General features: G+C 35.7%; 1 protein-coding gene across 1 annotated transcript; it reads right to left on the minus strand.

The window, feature by feature from the left end:
- Positions 1-1,395: 1,395 nt before the first annotated feature.
- On the minus strand, positions 1,396-17,378 carry LOC116039733 (major histocompatibility complex class I-related gene protein-like). The gene is made up of 9 exons (XM_035995227.1): positions 17,247-17,378; positions 13,555-13,821; positions 8,357-8,635; positions 7,630-7,950; positions 6,978-7,091; positions 3,808-3,825; positions 3,343-3,375; positions 1,877-1,952; positions 1,396-1,699 (listed from the first exon to the last, which is right to left on the minus strand). The coding sequence occupies exons 1-9, from the start codon at positions 17,302-17,304 to the stop codon at positions 1,537-1,539; spliced, it is 1,329 nt and encodes a 442-aa protein (XP_035851120.1). The 5' UTR covers positions 17,305-17,378; the 3' UTR covers positions 1,396-1,536.
- Between the last annotated feature and the right edge of the window lie 764 nt (positions 17,379-18,142).

Consider the following 18,142-nt stretch of genomic DNA (forward strand, 5'->3'; position numbering starts at 1 on the left):
CATAATCACAAACCATTTTTAAGGACATTATATGAATGCTAAGAAACTGAATGGAAACATCCCACATTTTATTTTTAATTGTCATTCCTGTGTGCTGTGCTGGTATTTTAAAAGGTTTAGTAACAGACAGCTTATGTTGTGCCAATAAGATTTGTCTTTTGAACATTAATGATTTAAAAATGACAAAATAGACACAATTTAAATGAAAGTACGTTGATATATAATCATGTGTAGCCTTCTCTGGAACGTACCACAAATGTAGCTGCTGAGATAAACTGAAGTCATCAAAGTAAGATGCCGATAATCACAACATGGAGAACATCAACTTTGGTTTTTTCAACCAGGAAAAAGTGGTTTTGTTGTCGATTCCATCTGTTGTTTTATTTTCATTATGATAAAAATGTTACTAAACAAGCTGCCAATGTGAAGGTCCTCTTTTTAAAACAACTATTTCAGACGCTGTGAGTCATCCATATTCAATTCACCTTTCCTTTATATCAATAAACTAAAGATCATAAAGTTTACAGCACAAAGGACAGAAACAAACTAAATGTAGCCAAAATATTCATATAATCGTAGCTACAGTCACAGATGTGTAAGCATGTCGAATCACAAAAAGAGAAGATTTGGAATATTAAGGACTTTATTGAAAAGAAAAACAGACGTACAAAAGGAATAAAATATCAGGACAACTTCATTCAACATTCATACTTAACCCAACACAGGAAGTGATAAAAATAAGACAGAAAACATCCCTCCTCCCAAAATAGCAGGAAATATTTACATTTCTATCAGTGAGCTGAGAAGCTGAAAACATCCCACAACCCTTTGTCTCAGCTCAAATTAAAATATAATAATGTTTCAAAACAGATCCAAAGATAGATATTACGAAACAAAAAACAACAACACACTCCTGATTAATTAAGAAAAATCTGAAAGACAAATTATTTCTTACTTCAGCCTGGTTGGAATCAAAACAAGATCTTCAGTTTTAAAGAAATATACAAACTAAATATTTACACAACTGGAAAATAAATGCTGAACTGAAGTTTAGAGAGAGTGTGTGTGTGTGTGTGTGTGTGTGTGTGTGTGTGTGTGTGTGTGTGTGTGTGTGTGTGTGTACGCAGAGGGGTGGGCAACATTGATCCAACCTATCATTGTATCTGTGATTTCATGTTATGATATAATTCACTGCAGTGAACATTTACACCTCCGGGACATTTCTGGTGTCTAATCTGCGCAGCATGTTTCTGGATTTGATCCAACCAGAGAACCAAAGGATGACTTTCTAACTAGAAATAGTAAAGAAAACTCTACTGGCTGACAAATATCTGTTATCTCGAGGTTGATATCATCATATCTCTGCCACACCCTAGGAGTGGATGTATGGAGATGGGTTTCATTGATAATATAATCATAATTCTCAGTGGGATCGTCACTGCAAGTGTTACCTTTCATATTACAGATATCAGATAACAGATATGTCAGTTAATAATTTTTTCATAAACAAATATTGATTAGTGCAGCTTTAAAGCCTCATTGTAATGCAGCTTCCTGACCCCATAAATATAAGTGATATTCAATCCATGTTGGTGGTGAGGTGGCCCTATTGTTTGGATTACAGATTGTGTAAAAACTTTGTAAATAACGTTTAATGTTGCCAATTTCTTCACCCTCCTCTTCACACCGTACCTGTCCAGACAAATATAAAAATAAGCATTCATAAATGAACAGGGCAAATAGTAATGATATCTCAATAATGTATAAATTATTGAAAGCTGTGAAACCACTGGGATGTACTATAACAGTAAATGCTTGTCATTTCTCAAAACATGCATAAATACAGGTGATATTTCAGACAGACAGCCAGTAGTTACCTGTGTTCAATGGTGTGCTGCTGTTTACAACTTCATTAGAACCATTAGGAGAGCTACCTGAAGAAGAGTCTGACCCTGAAGAGGACAAAATAGAAGATCATTTACACAACAATCAAGTAAAGGACAAAAAAACAGATAGGATAGATTTATGTACATACAGTCAGACCGACACATACATAGAAACCTGATGTGTTCACCTGTCAGATGAAGAGGAGATTATCTCTGACACATGGTGTATGGAACATGATGGCTGACACTGACAGTGAAATCTGACAGGATGGAGTGCATAACGCACTTCAAGCTGTCTCATCACTAGGGCTGCAACTAACCAATATTTTCATAGTCGCTGACGTCCTCAAATGTCCTGTTTTGTCTCCAACTCAATATTGAGTTTACTGTCATAAAGGAGCGAAGAAACTAGAAAATATTCACATTTAAGAAGCTGGAATCAGAGAATTTTTACTGTTTTTCATAAAGAATGACTCAAACCCATAAATCGATTATCAAAATAGTCGGTGAAAAACAAAAGCCCTATCTTCTTCCTGTTTTGGTTAACGCACTTCCTTCTTGCCGTAAATTAAGCCTTCATTTCCCAGGTAGATCGTACCCGGTGGCAGACAGAATTGCAGAGTGAAAGCGAGGCTTAGGGAACCAATCTAATGGTGTCACTATTCTACAGCCTTTACATAAGCAATCAACATGTACTTCATAATTATAAGTTAAAGCAAAAGACTTGTCCATTTAAGTCCAATTAAAATGTATATTCTCAAAGAGCCCTATGACTAAAGTAATTTTGATTGGGGTTGGGGTATTCCAAACAGAATATAATGTCCACGCTCCATGGCTGTGATTCTGAACAACTGCAGCACCATCCATGGTGCAGAGACGTTATCTAACAAGATAGCCGTTCCCCCTCCCCCACTTCTGTGTGTCCCTACATTAGCATCATTCACTGGACCCAATCTTGGCATTAAATGACTGGACTTGTCTCACATCAGAATAAAGGCAGTTCCTGAGGCTACCTAGCATAGTTTCAGGAGCAGGGCCACACCTCAAACACACCTCTTCCATTATTTCTATAAATACCCTCCTAACCCTCTCCTCTCATTCACTCTCGCATTCTGCACCCCTCCCTCCCACCCTCTTCCTGTTCCTCTCCTTTCTCCTCTTCTTTAGGTCCTAAAGGGGTCCGTCGTGCCCGGGTGCTACGGCGGATTCTCTACCGAAGCCCCCCCACAACGCAGTCACTGTCAAGTCAACTGATGACTACAAGCGACTTCATGCCTCGCATTCCAATCATCTTTCATCATTAAATTGTTGAAGACGTAGGCCTATCTGGTTGATGGTGTGGTCCTTGCTAGTGAACTGACAGGTTGGTGTTGCTTTGGTACAACATGAAGATGACTGTATGCAGTGCAGCAGGTGATGTGTGAAGCAGACAGAGCCAGTACAGAGCATTAGTTACCGTTCAGTGGCACGTTGCTGTGGTTTGCTGGTTCTGAGAAGAACAAAAGACAAAATAACGTGAAGAAGACAGATCTAAATCTGATTGGCTAATCAAAGTTCCTAGGAGAAGAGTCAGATGAAATCATCACGTCTACAAAAACAGAACAGAATAAATCCTCAGGCAGAGAAACCCATCGAGCCCCCCGCCCCACCACACCCCCATACAAAAGGATTAAGTCAATTCTGTCATAATAATTTATTTAAAAAAACAAACAACAACAATAAATAACACACACACACACACACACACACACACACACACGGCTTATTTGAATGTGTGGTTGCGTTAAATTTGGCTGAATTAGGAATTAACGATAGTTATATATTATTTATATATAACTTAGTGTCTATAGACATGAGCATCTGCTCAACTTGAAACATTTTAATACAAACTAAACGTAAGTACAAAACAAGTTCTACTTACTGTAGTGAGTCTTTTCAGCTGAAATATAAAGAAAAAATATGATGTTTAGATGCCACGGTTGCAAAAGACAGAACATCTCTCCTCCACTAACTAACAGCCACTACTACTCGCTTACACTGTTAGAAATACATCTTACAGTTCTGTTTGGGTCTTCATTTCTACTTTTGAAAATCTACTCAAGATCTAAAATAATACAAGTTGTACTTGTATAATAGAGTGCATTTGCCTGAAAAATTGTTTCAGATGTCAAACTTACAAATGCAGTCATTATTATTATTATTATTACTATTACATCATCATGTTATTGTCATTGTAGGATCCAAGAGCAGCTCCAGAGTGTAACCCTTTAAGGTGATACGTGTTTATCCTCAGCACACATCTCACAAAAAGGTTTATTAATCCACTGTCCCTTGTATAAAAAATAAACTTTCCAAAAGTCCAAAAATGTAAAAATATATATATTAGGGCTGTCAAACGATTATTTCTTTTAATTGCGATTAATCGCTGAATTTCTATAGGCTAGTTAATCGCGATTAATCGCATGTTTTATCACATAATTAAAATTATTTTGCATTTCAGAACTGTTTTTAAGTACATATTAACAATGGAAAGAAATTATTTCTTACACTTTATGAACTTGACTTTAATATTTGTATTTGTTTATTATTCATTTACTGTAAACAAAAGAAAAATGTGTGAATCTGTCATTAATTCCTCCAAGTACCTAACTAAAAACTAAAAATCCCTGTCCTTACCAGTAGGGTTGGGCATCATTTGGGTTTTTTCCGATACCGGTGCTAAAGCCATACTTTTAAAACGGTGCCTGAACCGCTACTTTTTAACCCTTGTGTTGTCTTCCCATCAACCTTGAAAAAACACACTTTATTTTTTTCGACGTTTTTGATGCCTTTTTTCACAGTTTGTTTTTGCTTTTTCCAATGTTTTAAATTTTTCTTCTACACATTTTATCTCTTTTCAGTGCTTATTTCTACGCCCCATTTTTTATGATATAAAACAAAAATTTAAAACAAAGTCAACACATTAATAAAGTTAAAAAAAAAGAAGGGTACTAAACGACAGTCGGCGACCTGTTTATTGCTAAGGCCATGGTCAAAATTACAATGATAATGTAATAATAACTTATTTCACCGGTAAATTGCTGTTGAACGACAAAAACAACCACCAGATGGGAAAAAGGTATTTTACAATAACTTTGTTTCAACAAGTTTCATTGAACGCACCGTCTGTGTTGTTTAATTCCGACAACGGCAGCTGCTGCGCTGCAGAGCAGACTGTTACCTCCCGGTGTTGGAATCCTCTACAGGGAAATACAGTCACACTTCACACTGTTTAACGTTAGCTGTCAGCATTTTAACCGGGTTTAATCCAGCTGCTAGCTAAAGGTAGGCTAACGTTAGCTGCTGTCAGGTGTAGTGTAAAGTCAGGCACCAAAATGAGGCAGAAATGAAGCCGTTCCAGTGTGGCTGCTTTCTCCGTGGAGTACAAGCTGTGTGGGGGGGGGTGCTGTCCCCCTCAACGCCAATGTATAAGATGAGTCACAACATGCCAACTGTAGTACTTCTTTAAGACCCGAGTCTTCTACGATGCTGACAGGTCTGTAGTTAGTTGCCACCCATTATTTATTTTGGATTTGGTTTCATCAACAGGTCGGCGAGTAGCACTCTCCAAAATAGTGCTTTGCCTGAGCCCGCTAGCATCAACCTGAGTCACGTTAACCGTACTATGCTTAGATCATAGGAGGTAGCTCAAGCTTGACGTGCTTCGGTGGTATTTTAATTCGGCTTTACACAACGTGCATTTGGCTTTCGACTTGTCTACGAGCCGTCCGGGAGTTTTGGAAAATAAAAAGCTCCATTCAGAATTGTGTTGCTGCTGTCTTTCTCCATCATGCAGCAGCAGCAGGGTGTGTTACGAGGAAGTATGACAGCTTGATGATAAGTAACGGTGCGGCAAACGGTCAAAATAGTAGCCTGTTAGGCACGACGCCTAGCCGAGTGAAGAGTAAATACAATAAATGGCAGCACGTGATTAAAAAAAATGAACGTTAGTGCTGACAGCCCTAAAATATATATAGCTATGGAAATAAATGAACACATTAATTTGAATATAAATAAAAATGCTTATAATTATTCTTTTATATGTAGTTATTTCTCTTTATATTTCCCACTAGAGGAGCAGTGGATCTGTTCTCTTTCTTGTCCCTTGGAACTCGTCTTGGTCGACGAGCTTCAACATCACTCAGAATCCACCGATTTCTTTTGTTTGTCAAATTTATTTTCATTCAGACTTCGTATTGATAAGATTTTTCTTGTTTCTCTTTCTTTTACAGATTTATTCTTCTTTATGGCACTCCTAAAGTTCCAAAACCAAACCAAACACTATCCACACTCAGCTGTTGGTTGAGGGCCATCAAACTGCCGGTCAGACTTAAAGGGACAGAAATGTCTCTGAGTGGATTATCAGCAACGCTAATAAATAAAATACAACTGGATTATCTAAAAGTAAACACACATTAAACATAATATATGAAGAATAGAAGCAAATATGATGGAATATCAACACATAAATATTAATTAACATTTAACTAAAATATATATTTGTCTCTTCTAGTCACATCATAATGATATGCACTGAGCCTCACACCACTTACTGCTCAAGTTTGAGGTTCGCTTCACTTTTAAAGGTGCTGTAGGTAGGATTGTGAAGATCCAGGACTTAGCCAAAAAATTTGAACATCAACAACTTCTCAGTCCCTCCCCCCTTTTCTGCCAAAGCCCAAAACGGTCTCCTAAGCCCCTCCCCCCACAAGGGAGAATGAATGAGTGTGCCTGAGCAGTGATTGACACGCAGTTAGACACCCCCCCCCCTGGCCCTGATTGGTGCATCTGAACAGGGAGCGGTGGATTTTTGCAAATCTCACTACAGGCTGTAGGTGGTGCCAGAGGAGCCAGATTTATTATTTTTTTTAAATGACCAGCTTCATGTAGTTCTACTGGAATATAGGGTCAGTTTCAGCAAATATGACAGAAAGTTAGTTTTATAAGTCTTACCTACTGCATCTTTAAAGTCTGGATCAAAGCATTCATTTTAAGTCTAAAATCTAAATACTGAGAAAGAAATGAGGCAATCTTTCTGTTTGAGTCTCTCACCTTTCTTCTTTCTGTAAACTAGGACTCCGATCCCTGCAGCGAGGAGGACGAGAGCCAGAACAACCACTACAGCGATGATGGTGGGGGTCATGTCAGTGTTCACGTCAGGATTCTCTGTTGATCAGAAAACAACAACAATAGTCCCAACCTGAACAGATGAAGCAGTTAGAAGAGAAGAACATCAACATGTATACAGACACTTTATGTTACATTTACTAAAGAGGTTAAAAAAGAAGTGTTTTATAGGTTTCATTATTGAAATGTTTGTTTTTCATTAAATCAAAGCTATATAACCGGTGGGCAGACAGCACAAACATCATGGTGGTGGACAACCATCATTTCTCCAAAGCAGTTTAAAACTTTTAGTTTACATTACTGTAAAAGTAAAGATTGGTTCCATTTTGTATAGGCTTCACCCTGTAAGAGCTGTTGCTACCCAATAGCAACAGCTCTTACAGGGCTATGCCTATACTCATAGAATCTAGAGTTACAACTATCGTTTAATGATCTAATCCTTAAAATTATATATTAAAAAAACTAGATAAAAGAAATTGACAACAAAACCATTTAAGGAAACAAAACTTCCCATCCAACACATAAAAATACATGAACTACAGGACTGTTAGAGTAAACTAGATGTTTCCTTCCTCACCTCTGATTCCAGTCTTTCCTTCATTGGTCTGGATCACTGCTTTGTCCAGGATGGTGAAGATGTCTTTCTTCATGCCAGAGAGCTGAAACACACAGTCGTACCTCCTCCAGTCTTCAGCTGGGACTGATGAAAGGTCCAGGTCAACACTCATCTGGAAGGATCCATCGTGGTTGGGGAGGATCTCTCCGAGGTCCACGTCCTCATGAAGCTCCTCTCCATCTTTCCTCCAGAACATCATGGCTCTGTCAGGGTAGAAACCTGTAGCGTGGCAGCTGACTGGAGAGGAGGGAGACTTCTGGAGGAGAGACACTGAGGGAAGATCTGCACAGTGAAGACAAAGACTTTATTATTATTTACTGGAGATTAATATTATCATTCCTGTTTGATGTCATGTATTTTAAATGCATATATATGAAATGCAAATAAAGGGAGAACAGGGAGTGTGAGAAAGACAGAAAGTGACAGAGAGACAAACTGAGACAAACAGAAACAAAGCAGAAAGAAAGAGTGAGAAAAAAGTGAGGAAAAGAGTGGTGATAAATGCAAAAAGAAGAGGGAGGCAGAGAGATGAAGAGAAGTGAGAACATGAGAGAAAATGTGTGTAAACTGAGACAAAGTGGGTCTCTGTTGTTTAATATTTATTGTAATGTTACTGTTGGTTAGAAACACAAGAAGAAATATTAACATTGTTGTGTCCATTAAACTCCATCAGGTCATGTGATTCTACCTGTTCTCAGCAGAGAGCTCCTCCCATAGTTCAGATACTTCTTCACCCACTCAGGACACTCCTGGGTCAGGTAGTGTTTTTTCTGAGCTATCCAAGCTTTGTCATTGTCCCACTTGTGTTTGGTGATGACAGCCTGTTGTCTTGGAGCGATGAATGTCTCTGTCTTCAGGTCAAATGCTATGAAGTCTTCTCCATCATAACCATGCTGTTCATAACCACTGACCTCTCCAGTCTCATCATCCCACTCACAGCCGAACATCACCTGGTTAATGTGGGCACCTGAGAGAGAATATAATATTATTAAATATTAAATAAATATTGGATTATCAAAATTGATATCAATTAATGTTCTGTAATCAACTAATAGATTATTGACTAATAGTTTCATCACTTTATTTATTAGACACAGACACACTGTGGTCAATTAAATCTAATCTAATCTTCTGCTAAATATTTAGTGTTTAAACTAGTTCTTCTTCTCATTATTGATTATGTACGGAGGATTTGTTGATACATCTAAATAAATGTTTACAATGTAAAATGATATTAAACAGAGAAAAGCAGAACATTATCAGATATGAGAAACTGAAACTAGAAAATATTTGACTTTTTGACTAAAATAATGATCTGATTATCAAAGTTTTTGTCAATTAATTTCCTGTAATCAACTAATAGATTATTGACTACTAGTTTGATCCCTTTCTCTGTTTATGATGGTCCAGACCAGGACTGAACCATTCATGGTGTTCACATAGATCAGATAATGGTGAAGAGAGACATGAATCACATGTTTGGTTAACATCTGATTTAACAGTTTTATTCCTCTTTTTATTATTAAATTCATCTTTTTTAGAAGATAAATGCTGAATCATGTTCCACGTCACAGATTCTTTACAGGAATGTCCTATTTTCAGTGGATTTCTCATTTCTCTTTTATTACTTTATTTATCTAAAAAACTAAATCACAGATCGAATCATAATCTTAATATCTGGCAGGAAAATTAGATTATTTTCTCCAAATAATTGAGCCCAGACTCACTGAGGTGGAGTAAAGTTCATCTAATCTGGAGTTCTGCTCCATATTTAGGGTTTAAACTAATCATTCTTTTCATTATTCATTCTTTCATTTATTCATCAATCAACCATTTACTTCATTTATAATATTAAACTAAGAAAAACATTCTCATATTTGCATTATATCTCTGCTTAATAAAAGACTTAAATGATTGTTTATACATTTTTTTTGTCAATTCATTTCTGAAATCTGTTATTAGACTAATAGTTTCATCACTTTCTCTGTTTATTAGAGCCAGACACACTGTGGTCCGTTCAATCTGATCTGATCTGGAGTTCTGATCAATATTTAGGGTTTAACCCTCCTGTTGTCCTCGGGTCTAATCTCACCCATTTTATAAAAGTTTCTACATCACAAATTTGGGTTTCTTTCAACCAAATTTTAAAACTAAATAACGTGGATGGTTCCAGACGACGCTCCTCACACGTTAAATAAATGATCAGTTCACTACTTTCATTGAATTTGGGTGTTTTAGTCAAAGTTATAGCATGTAAAGAAATATTGATAATAGAACGTTGAAAATCAGGAAAAAAATGTCAAAGAAGCGCAGAATAAAGTGACAAAAACATCGGAAAAAGGGACAAAAAACTTGGAAGAAAAGTGACGAAAACGTCGGGAAAATCTTCAAAAACGTCAGGAAAAGTGACAAAAACATGAGAAAGCTTAAAAAAAAATAAAAAACGTCAAAAAAGCGCAGAAAAACATTGACAGAAACTTTGAAAGAAAAAAGTGACCAAAGTGTGGAACAAGACGACCAAAAGGTTGGAATTATTCTGAACATTTTGAGCCAGAAAAAGTAAAAGTTGCTGCAGGTCGACGGGGAAGACAACACAAGGGTTCTAACTAGTTCTTCTTCTCATTATTGATTATGTACGGAGGATTTGTTGATACATCTAAATAAATGTTTACAATGTCAAATGAAATGTTGAAAACTGTTGATCAGAAGTTGTGAGAGTGTGAGATGAAATCTTCTAATAGTTTCTTCTGTCTGATCAACACTTTCATATTAAATGATATTAAACAGAGAAAGGAGAACATTATCATATTTGAGAAACTAAAACTACTAAATATTTAGACTTTTTTCTTAATAAAAGACTAAAATAATGATCTGATTATCAAAGTTTTTGTCAATTAATTTCCTGTAATCAACTGATAGATTATTGACTACTAGTTTGATCCCTTTCTCTGTTTATGATGGTCCAGACCAGGACTGAACCATTCATGGTGTTCACATAGATCAGATAATGGTGAAGAGAGACATGAATCACATGTTTGGTTAACATCTGATTTAACAGTTTTATTCCTCTTTTTATTATTCAATTCATCTTTTTTAGAAGATAAATGCTGAATCATGTTCCACGTCACAGATTCTTTACAGGAATGTCCTATTTTCAGTGGATTTCTCATTTCTCTTTTATTACTTTATTTATCTAAAAAACTAAATCACAGATCGAATCATAATCTTAATATCTGGCAGGAAAATTAGATTATTTTCTCCAGATGGTTGAGCCCAGACACACTGAGGTGGAGTAAAGTTCATCTAATCTGGAGTTCTGCTCCATATTTAGGGTTTAAACTAATCATTCTTTTCATTATTCATTCTTTCATTTATTCATCAATCAACCATTTACTTCATTTATAATATTAAACTAAGAAAAACATTCTCATATTTGCATTATATCTCTGCTTAATAAAAGACTTAAATGATTGTTTATACATTTTTTTGGTCAATTCATTTCTGAAATCTGTTATTAGACTAATAGTTTCATCACTTTCTCTGTTTATTAGAGCCAGACACACTGTGGTCCGTTCAATCTGATCTGATCTGGAGTTCTGATCAATATTTAGGGTTTAACCCTCCTGTTGTCCTCGGGTCTAATCTCACCCATTTTCTAAAAGTTTCTACATCAGAAATTTGGGTTTCTTTCAACCAAATTTTAAAACTAAATAACGTGGATGGTTCCAGACGACGCTCCTCACACGTTAAATAAATGATCAGTTCACTACTTTCATTGAATTTGGGTGTTTTAGTCAAAGTTATAGCATGTAAAGAAATATTGATAATAGAACGTTGAAAATCAGGAAAAAAATGTCACAAAAGCGCAGAATAAAGTGACAAAAACATCAGAAAAAGGGACAAAAAACTTGGAAAAAAATTGACGAAAACGTCGGGAAAATCTTCAAAAACGTCAGGAAAAGTGACAAAAACATGAGAAAGCTTAAAAAAGAAAACGTCAAAAAAGCGCAGAAACATTGACAGAAACTTCGAAAAAAAAAAAAGTGACCAAAGTGTGGAACAAGACGACCAAAAGGTTGGAATTATTCTGAACATTTTGAGCCAGAAAAAGTAAAAGTTGCTGCAGGTCGACGGGGAAGACAACACAAGGGTTCTAACTAGTTCTTCTTCTCATTATTGATTATGTACGGAGGATTTGTTGATACATCTAAATAAATGTTTACAATGTCACATGAAATGTTGAAAACTGTTGATCAGAAGTTGTGAGAGTGTGAGATGAAATCTTCTAATAGTTTCTTCTGTCTGATCAACACTCAACTCTATTTCATATTAAATGATATTAATAACCCTCGTCTCGTCCTCGGCTCAAATCTGACCCATTTTCAAAAGATGTTGAGAACAGAAATATGGCTTTCTTTCAACCAAACTGCCCCAAATATAACAATGGATGCGTGGATGTACGTTGTGTGGAACCCCATACGACATTTTTAACAAATGAATGATTACTTCCATTGCATTGTGGGTGTTTTATTCCATTTTTATAGCATTTGAAATAAATAATTGAAATGGTTTCAAAACAGTATCCTGAAACTAAACTTTGAAATTCTGTGATCCACTCAACATCCTCTGATCTTTACTATTAGTCCAAATCAGTCATCATTTCTGCTTTTTTTAACTAAAAGAAAAGTTGGTATAATGTCATATAAATTAGGTTTATTGACTATGAATTTAAAAAAAAGTGTCGGAAAAAGAGACAAAAACTTTTTAAAAAGCATCAGAAGCATCGAAAAAGGAGTCAAAAACATATTTAAAATAAAAAAGTGTTGACATTTTTTTGGACCCTGAAGGACAACAAGTTGTTGGTGGACAGGAAGACAACACGAGGGTTAAACAGAGAGAAGAAGAACATGATCATATCTGAGAAACTCAAACTACTAAATATTTAGACTTTTCTTAAAAAGTATACTAATCAACTTTTCCAGCTTCGGTCCCTCTACAGGTTGTCTCATTGGAACTGCAGCGCGCTGCAGTTCCAATGAGACAACCTGTAGAGGGACCGAAGCTGGAAAAGTTGCATAGTACGCCTTTAATAAAAGACTAAAATAATGATCTGATTATAATGATCTTGTTGATGATCGATCAATATTCTGTAATCACCAGATGTAGTAACTGACTGATTGTTTCAGCACTATAAATGTTTATTAGACACAGACACACTGTGGTCCAGTAAAGTTCATCTAATCTGTAGTTCTTCTATATTTCTATATATATATATATTATGGAATGTCCAGACTGAGGTCAGTACAGTGAGTGGTGCTGTTGAACCTTTTAAAGCTGAGATGTGAAGGAGACATTCAGCATGCGCTCCTGTCAGCAGCTTCATTAAAACATCCTGCTCCTCCTCTCATATGAGGACCCAGCAGAAGCAGCCTGTGGCCCGTTTACAGGCCCCTGCTCCGTAGTTTAAGAAACCAGGCAGTAATGTTCCTCTATCAGCTGTGTGTTTGTCACAACTGTTTGGGATGAACTGGTTCCTGCAGGAGAGTTCTTCTGGACCAGCTCACTGTGGCCGCTCCACTCCACTTATTCTGATCTAATCTAGTGGAGATGAAGTGGTAATGGTCTCTGCTGCTTATTATGGGATGGACAGAAACACTGGATCAGTGTAGTATAGCAGCATCCAGTCCACTCAGTCTCAGTAATGTTACTGTTGAGTCGGACTGTGTTTCAGCCACGAAAATACATCAAACTGTTTAATCTGTGTGTGTGTGTGTGTGTGTGTGTGTGTGTGTGTGTGTGTGTGTGTGTGTTTTAACGTGTTTACTAAAATAAAAGGACGAAAATATAAACAACATTTTATCAGTAGAAAGTGAAACATAAACAAACCTCCAGTTTGGTTGAAGCGCTGCTTTGCAACTTCAATGTTGGCTTTGAAGGCCTGCTGTTGACCAATCAATCCCCCAGTGTTCCACTGCCAGTACTGAGGATCATCTGCTGTGACTCTGCTCATCCAGTCCTGTTTGGGTTCTGCTCTCTTGGTGTTACTGTCATAGTAATTTATCTGAACGTCATCAACCAATCCAAAAGACACAAACTCTGGGAAGTTTGGGACTCCAGAAGACGCAGTGTAGAAATACTTCATGGAGCGAGTCACTGTAAGAAAATATGAATGTAATAATGTCAGTTTTTATATAACTAGGGATGTAACGATGCACTAAACTCACGATCCGATTCACCATTTTAACTCCAGGATATGATTTATCTCCTGATGTGTTAACAGAAGGAGCTGCAGATAAATGACTGGGAAATATTCCTTTATATAAACTACTAAACAACAGATGTGTCCTCTCATCAAAAATAGAACTGAAATTGTATTTTATCTCAAATAACAAAAATTCAAATAAAAAATAAACAATGTAATAATTAGATTTTTAAAACAAATCCCATCTCAAAATAACTAGAATAAATCTTCAAATAAAAATAAAATCTCTTCACATAAATAAAGTAAAAACCCGTAGTAACGTCTGAAGTCAAAGAAGGTAAATCTAAAGTAGATCAGGACCTTCAGGACATTTAGAGAAGAATCTCAACCAGTTGTAATCTTGACCCAGTTCTCTGGATCTTTAACAGATTGACGCTGCATCGTTACGTCTCTACACAGTTCTAGAAATCACTCAACTATCTTATTTTCCTGAACACAGAATCAAACAGAAGAAGATTACATCCAAGACCTCCTAATAATCTCTGTGGTGAAGTCAAGAAATACACAAATACATTTACAGATAAACGTCTTTCTTCAGAAACTCTTCACTTTAATATTTCTGATGATTTGGTCTTGAAAATGTTTTTCATTCTGAAATCAAACGTGGACTAAGTCCCATATTTAGGTCCTGCAGGTGAGTTCCTGCCTTTCATTGGTAGAAAGCAGTTTGTAAAAACACGTCAATGTGAAGAGAAACTAGTTTAGTTTCCAGTTAGTGGAGTCATTTCTTCTTCAGGAAGCATCTTTAGTAGTTTACACTCCTCATGATCTGAAATCACAAACCTCCCACCACAATACAAACGCTGCGTGGGATTCTGATGGGATTTTCTATATTCAACACATTAAAATCATTTTCTATTTGATGATATAAAGTCTCTTATGGTCTCTATTTGATTCTATAAATTGAGACCAATGACGACTTCTGTTCCTTCTTCTGAGGTTATTTAAACCAAATCTGAACTCTGAGAGTTTGTTGAAGGTAAAACTTGCAGCACTTCTCTTTCTACGCTTCAGAAATGGCTTCTTTAACTGTTTTATTATTATTTATTTATTCTTTAGTTTCACTATTTTAATTATTGTGTCCACTTGTATAACCAAGTTCTTTTTACTTTCTATTGTTTTTAGAATTTTTCTTTTTCCTTTCACTCATTTATTTTGTTTTATTTCCAATTATGTTTGTGTTGTCTTCCCTTCAACCTTCAAAAAAACACTTTTTTTTTTCTGACATTTTTGACGCCTTTTTTTCACAATTTGTTTTTGCTTTTTCCAACGTTTTAAATTTTCAATTTTTTCTTCTACACATTTTCAGCGCTTATTTCTACGTCCCATATTTTCTGATATAAAACAAAAATTTAAAACGGGTCAATGTGACCCGAAGTCAACACAAGGTTTAAGTATTTCATTCCATTCTTTTCTACGTATATATTATGTATTTATTTTATTTTTTCTTTAAATCAGAAAAAGATGCATATTTCCAATGTGTTTCTAATAAAATTTTCAATTAAAAAAAGAAAGAAAAGAAAGAAATGGGTTTCTTTGCTCTTTTCTTGCTGCTTTCATTTTTCATATTCCAGTAAGAATGGATTATATATTTAGGATGTTGTTGTTGTCAGAGGGTTTGGGAATTTTAAATGTAGAAATACCAACAAGAAATAAATATCTGACTCAGTTTTTTATTTTAATCTTTATGTTTATATATTAACTTTAGAACTCAATTTAAATGTAATTCTAAATATCTTTAATTACCAATTATGAGTAAAAAACTTCTGAATTTTAAGGCGATCTCATAAAAATGTGAACGGACACAACTTGATATTTGAGAACGTTCTCTTTGTAGAAAGTAATATATAGTTATAATATTTGATGGTCTGTTTCAGAATCCTCCACTGTCCTCTGCTCTCTGAATCAACACACATCACATTTCTTTACAATTCTCCTCTAGTCACCAAAACATCTTTTACAAATCTGTCCCAGAATCAATAAATGAATAGATTAATATTTAAACAACAGTAGAGCTCGGTGATGCTGGATCTTTGAGGCTGATACTGATATCAATACTTTTAGTTTGGTTTTAAAATCTGATATAACAGTCGATGGTCTTTAAAATATAGATATGGACACAACATAAATAATGAGTGTGACCCAGATCCACACTGATCAGAACATCTCCCAGTTTAAAGATCAACTTGTGCTCTCTGGTGGACAAACTATGTAATGATGACTGTGTTTCTAAATGAGCTCAGACCTAGTTTACTGTTTCCTGTTATCAGCCAACATATCCACTGATACCAATATATCTGCAATAAGATGATATCAGCTGATAATATGATGGAGGATTTATCTTCAAGCTGTAAACAGCTAAACTCAGTCAACTATATTCATGTTTCAGTTTGTGGAGTCAAACTGTGGAATTATCTGATGAATGGCTTCAAATGTTGATTTCTTTGAGTTGCAATTTTTATTTTATAGTGAGCAAAACAACCAGTGTAACAATCTGATGTTCAAATAGCTATTATATCTATTCTATCCAAAAATCTAGTGGCCGGGTTGGTTCAGTGGGTAGAGCAGGCGCACATATACTGAGAGGTTTATGCCTCGACGCAGAGGTCCAGGATTAGAGTCCGACCTGTGATGATTTCCTGCATGTCCTCCCCTCTTCCTCACCTAGCTGTCCTATCCATTAAAGGCGGAAAAGCCCCAAAAATAATCTAAACCTACACGGTCTGCTGTTCTGCGGAGTCATGCTGCCATTTTAACATTAAGATCGATCAGACAGTTTCGGTCTTAATGCTCCTGATATTATCAAATAATGGCTCAAAAACACACTTCTGTCCTTTTCACAATTTCACTAAAGGCTGGTATCTTTAAAAATAAAAATGGAGGGATCAACCAAAAAGACCCGATTTACTGACGTTAACGTCAACTTTAAGATAGTTAATGGGTTTGTTACTTTTCTTTCTTTCTTTTTTTTTTTTTTGAATTTTTGGGCATTTCTGCCTTTATTGGAGAGGAAAGTGAAGACATGAAAGGAGAGAGAGGGTGAAGACATGCAGGAAAACCGTCACAGGTCGGATTCCAACCGTCGACCTTCTGCGTCGAGGACTAAACACCATATGCGCGCCCGCCACACCAACCGAGCCAAACGGCCACAGTTTGTTACTTTTAACATATTTTCATATTTTTTAACGCTTCAAGTCCTGGAACTAAACATCAAAGATTGAACCTTAAACGCAATAATACAGTTTATAAAGACAAGAAGTTTTTTTTTTTTTCTTTTACATTCTACTAATAAATAATAATAAAAATCTGAACTGACCTGCCGCCGCGTCTTGTACCACGATGCCCAGGAGGAGAAGAACAACCAAGGTCTTCATTGTGAATCTTTAATCGATTTATCAACAACTTGTATGTTTGTTTATCCAGAAAAACAGAAACCGTCCTTCCAGCTCGAGCACCAGAGGTAAAGTGAGGATAAAACCAGGAGGAGCGCTGTCATCAACCTTCATCTGACCAATGGGAATTTAGACTGAGCATCAACGTCACTTGTTACTCGGTGAAACGGACCCAGTGAGGTTATGAACGAAAGCGAAAGTAAAATGATGTTATTTCAGTCTGTGTGAGAGGAGGGGGAGACATGCGGGACTTTATTTTTTTGTTTAGTTTATATATAAGATAAATAGTGAAAAAAAGAAAACGTGTCACCTTAATTCATTCAGTGTCGTCTTAAGGGGAGACACCCCAGGCAAAACCATCTTTTTTAAATTTTGAGTGTTTGGGTTATTTTGCTTCCATAACATGTCTTCTTTCAGACTATTGGAGAAAAAACATACAAAATACACATTTAGGTGTTTATTTTACTACACTTTGTCTATTTGCACTTCAGCTGTGTTCACATATGAAAGGAGTATTCTACCTTCTGCTGCTCAGATCTTCTAGAATGATCTGTAGGCTAATGTAATGTAATGTAATATAATGTAATGTAATGTAATATAATGTAATGTAATGTAATGTAATGTAATGTAATATAATGTAATGTAATGTAATGTAATGTAATGTAATATAATATAATGTAATGTAATATAATGTAATGTAATGTAATGTAATGTAATGTAATATAATATAATGTAATGTAATATAATGTAATGTAATGTAATGTAATGTAATGTAATGTAATGTAATGTAATATAATGTAATGTAATGTAATGTAATGTA

The sequence above is a fragment of the Sander lucioperca genome, chromosome 19 (genome assembly GCF_008315115.2).
Source record: "Sander lucioperca isolate FBNREF2018 chromosome 19, SLUC_FBN_1.2, whole genome shotgun sequence".
Lineage (NCBI taxonomy): Eukaryota > Metazoa > Chordata > Actinopteri > Perciformes > Percidae > Sander > Sander lucioperca.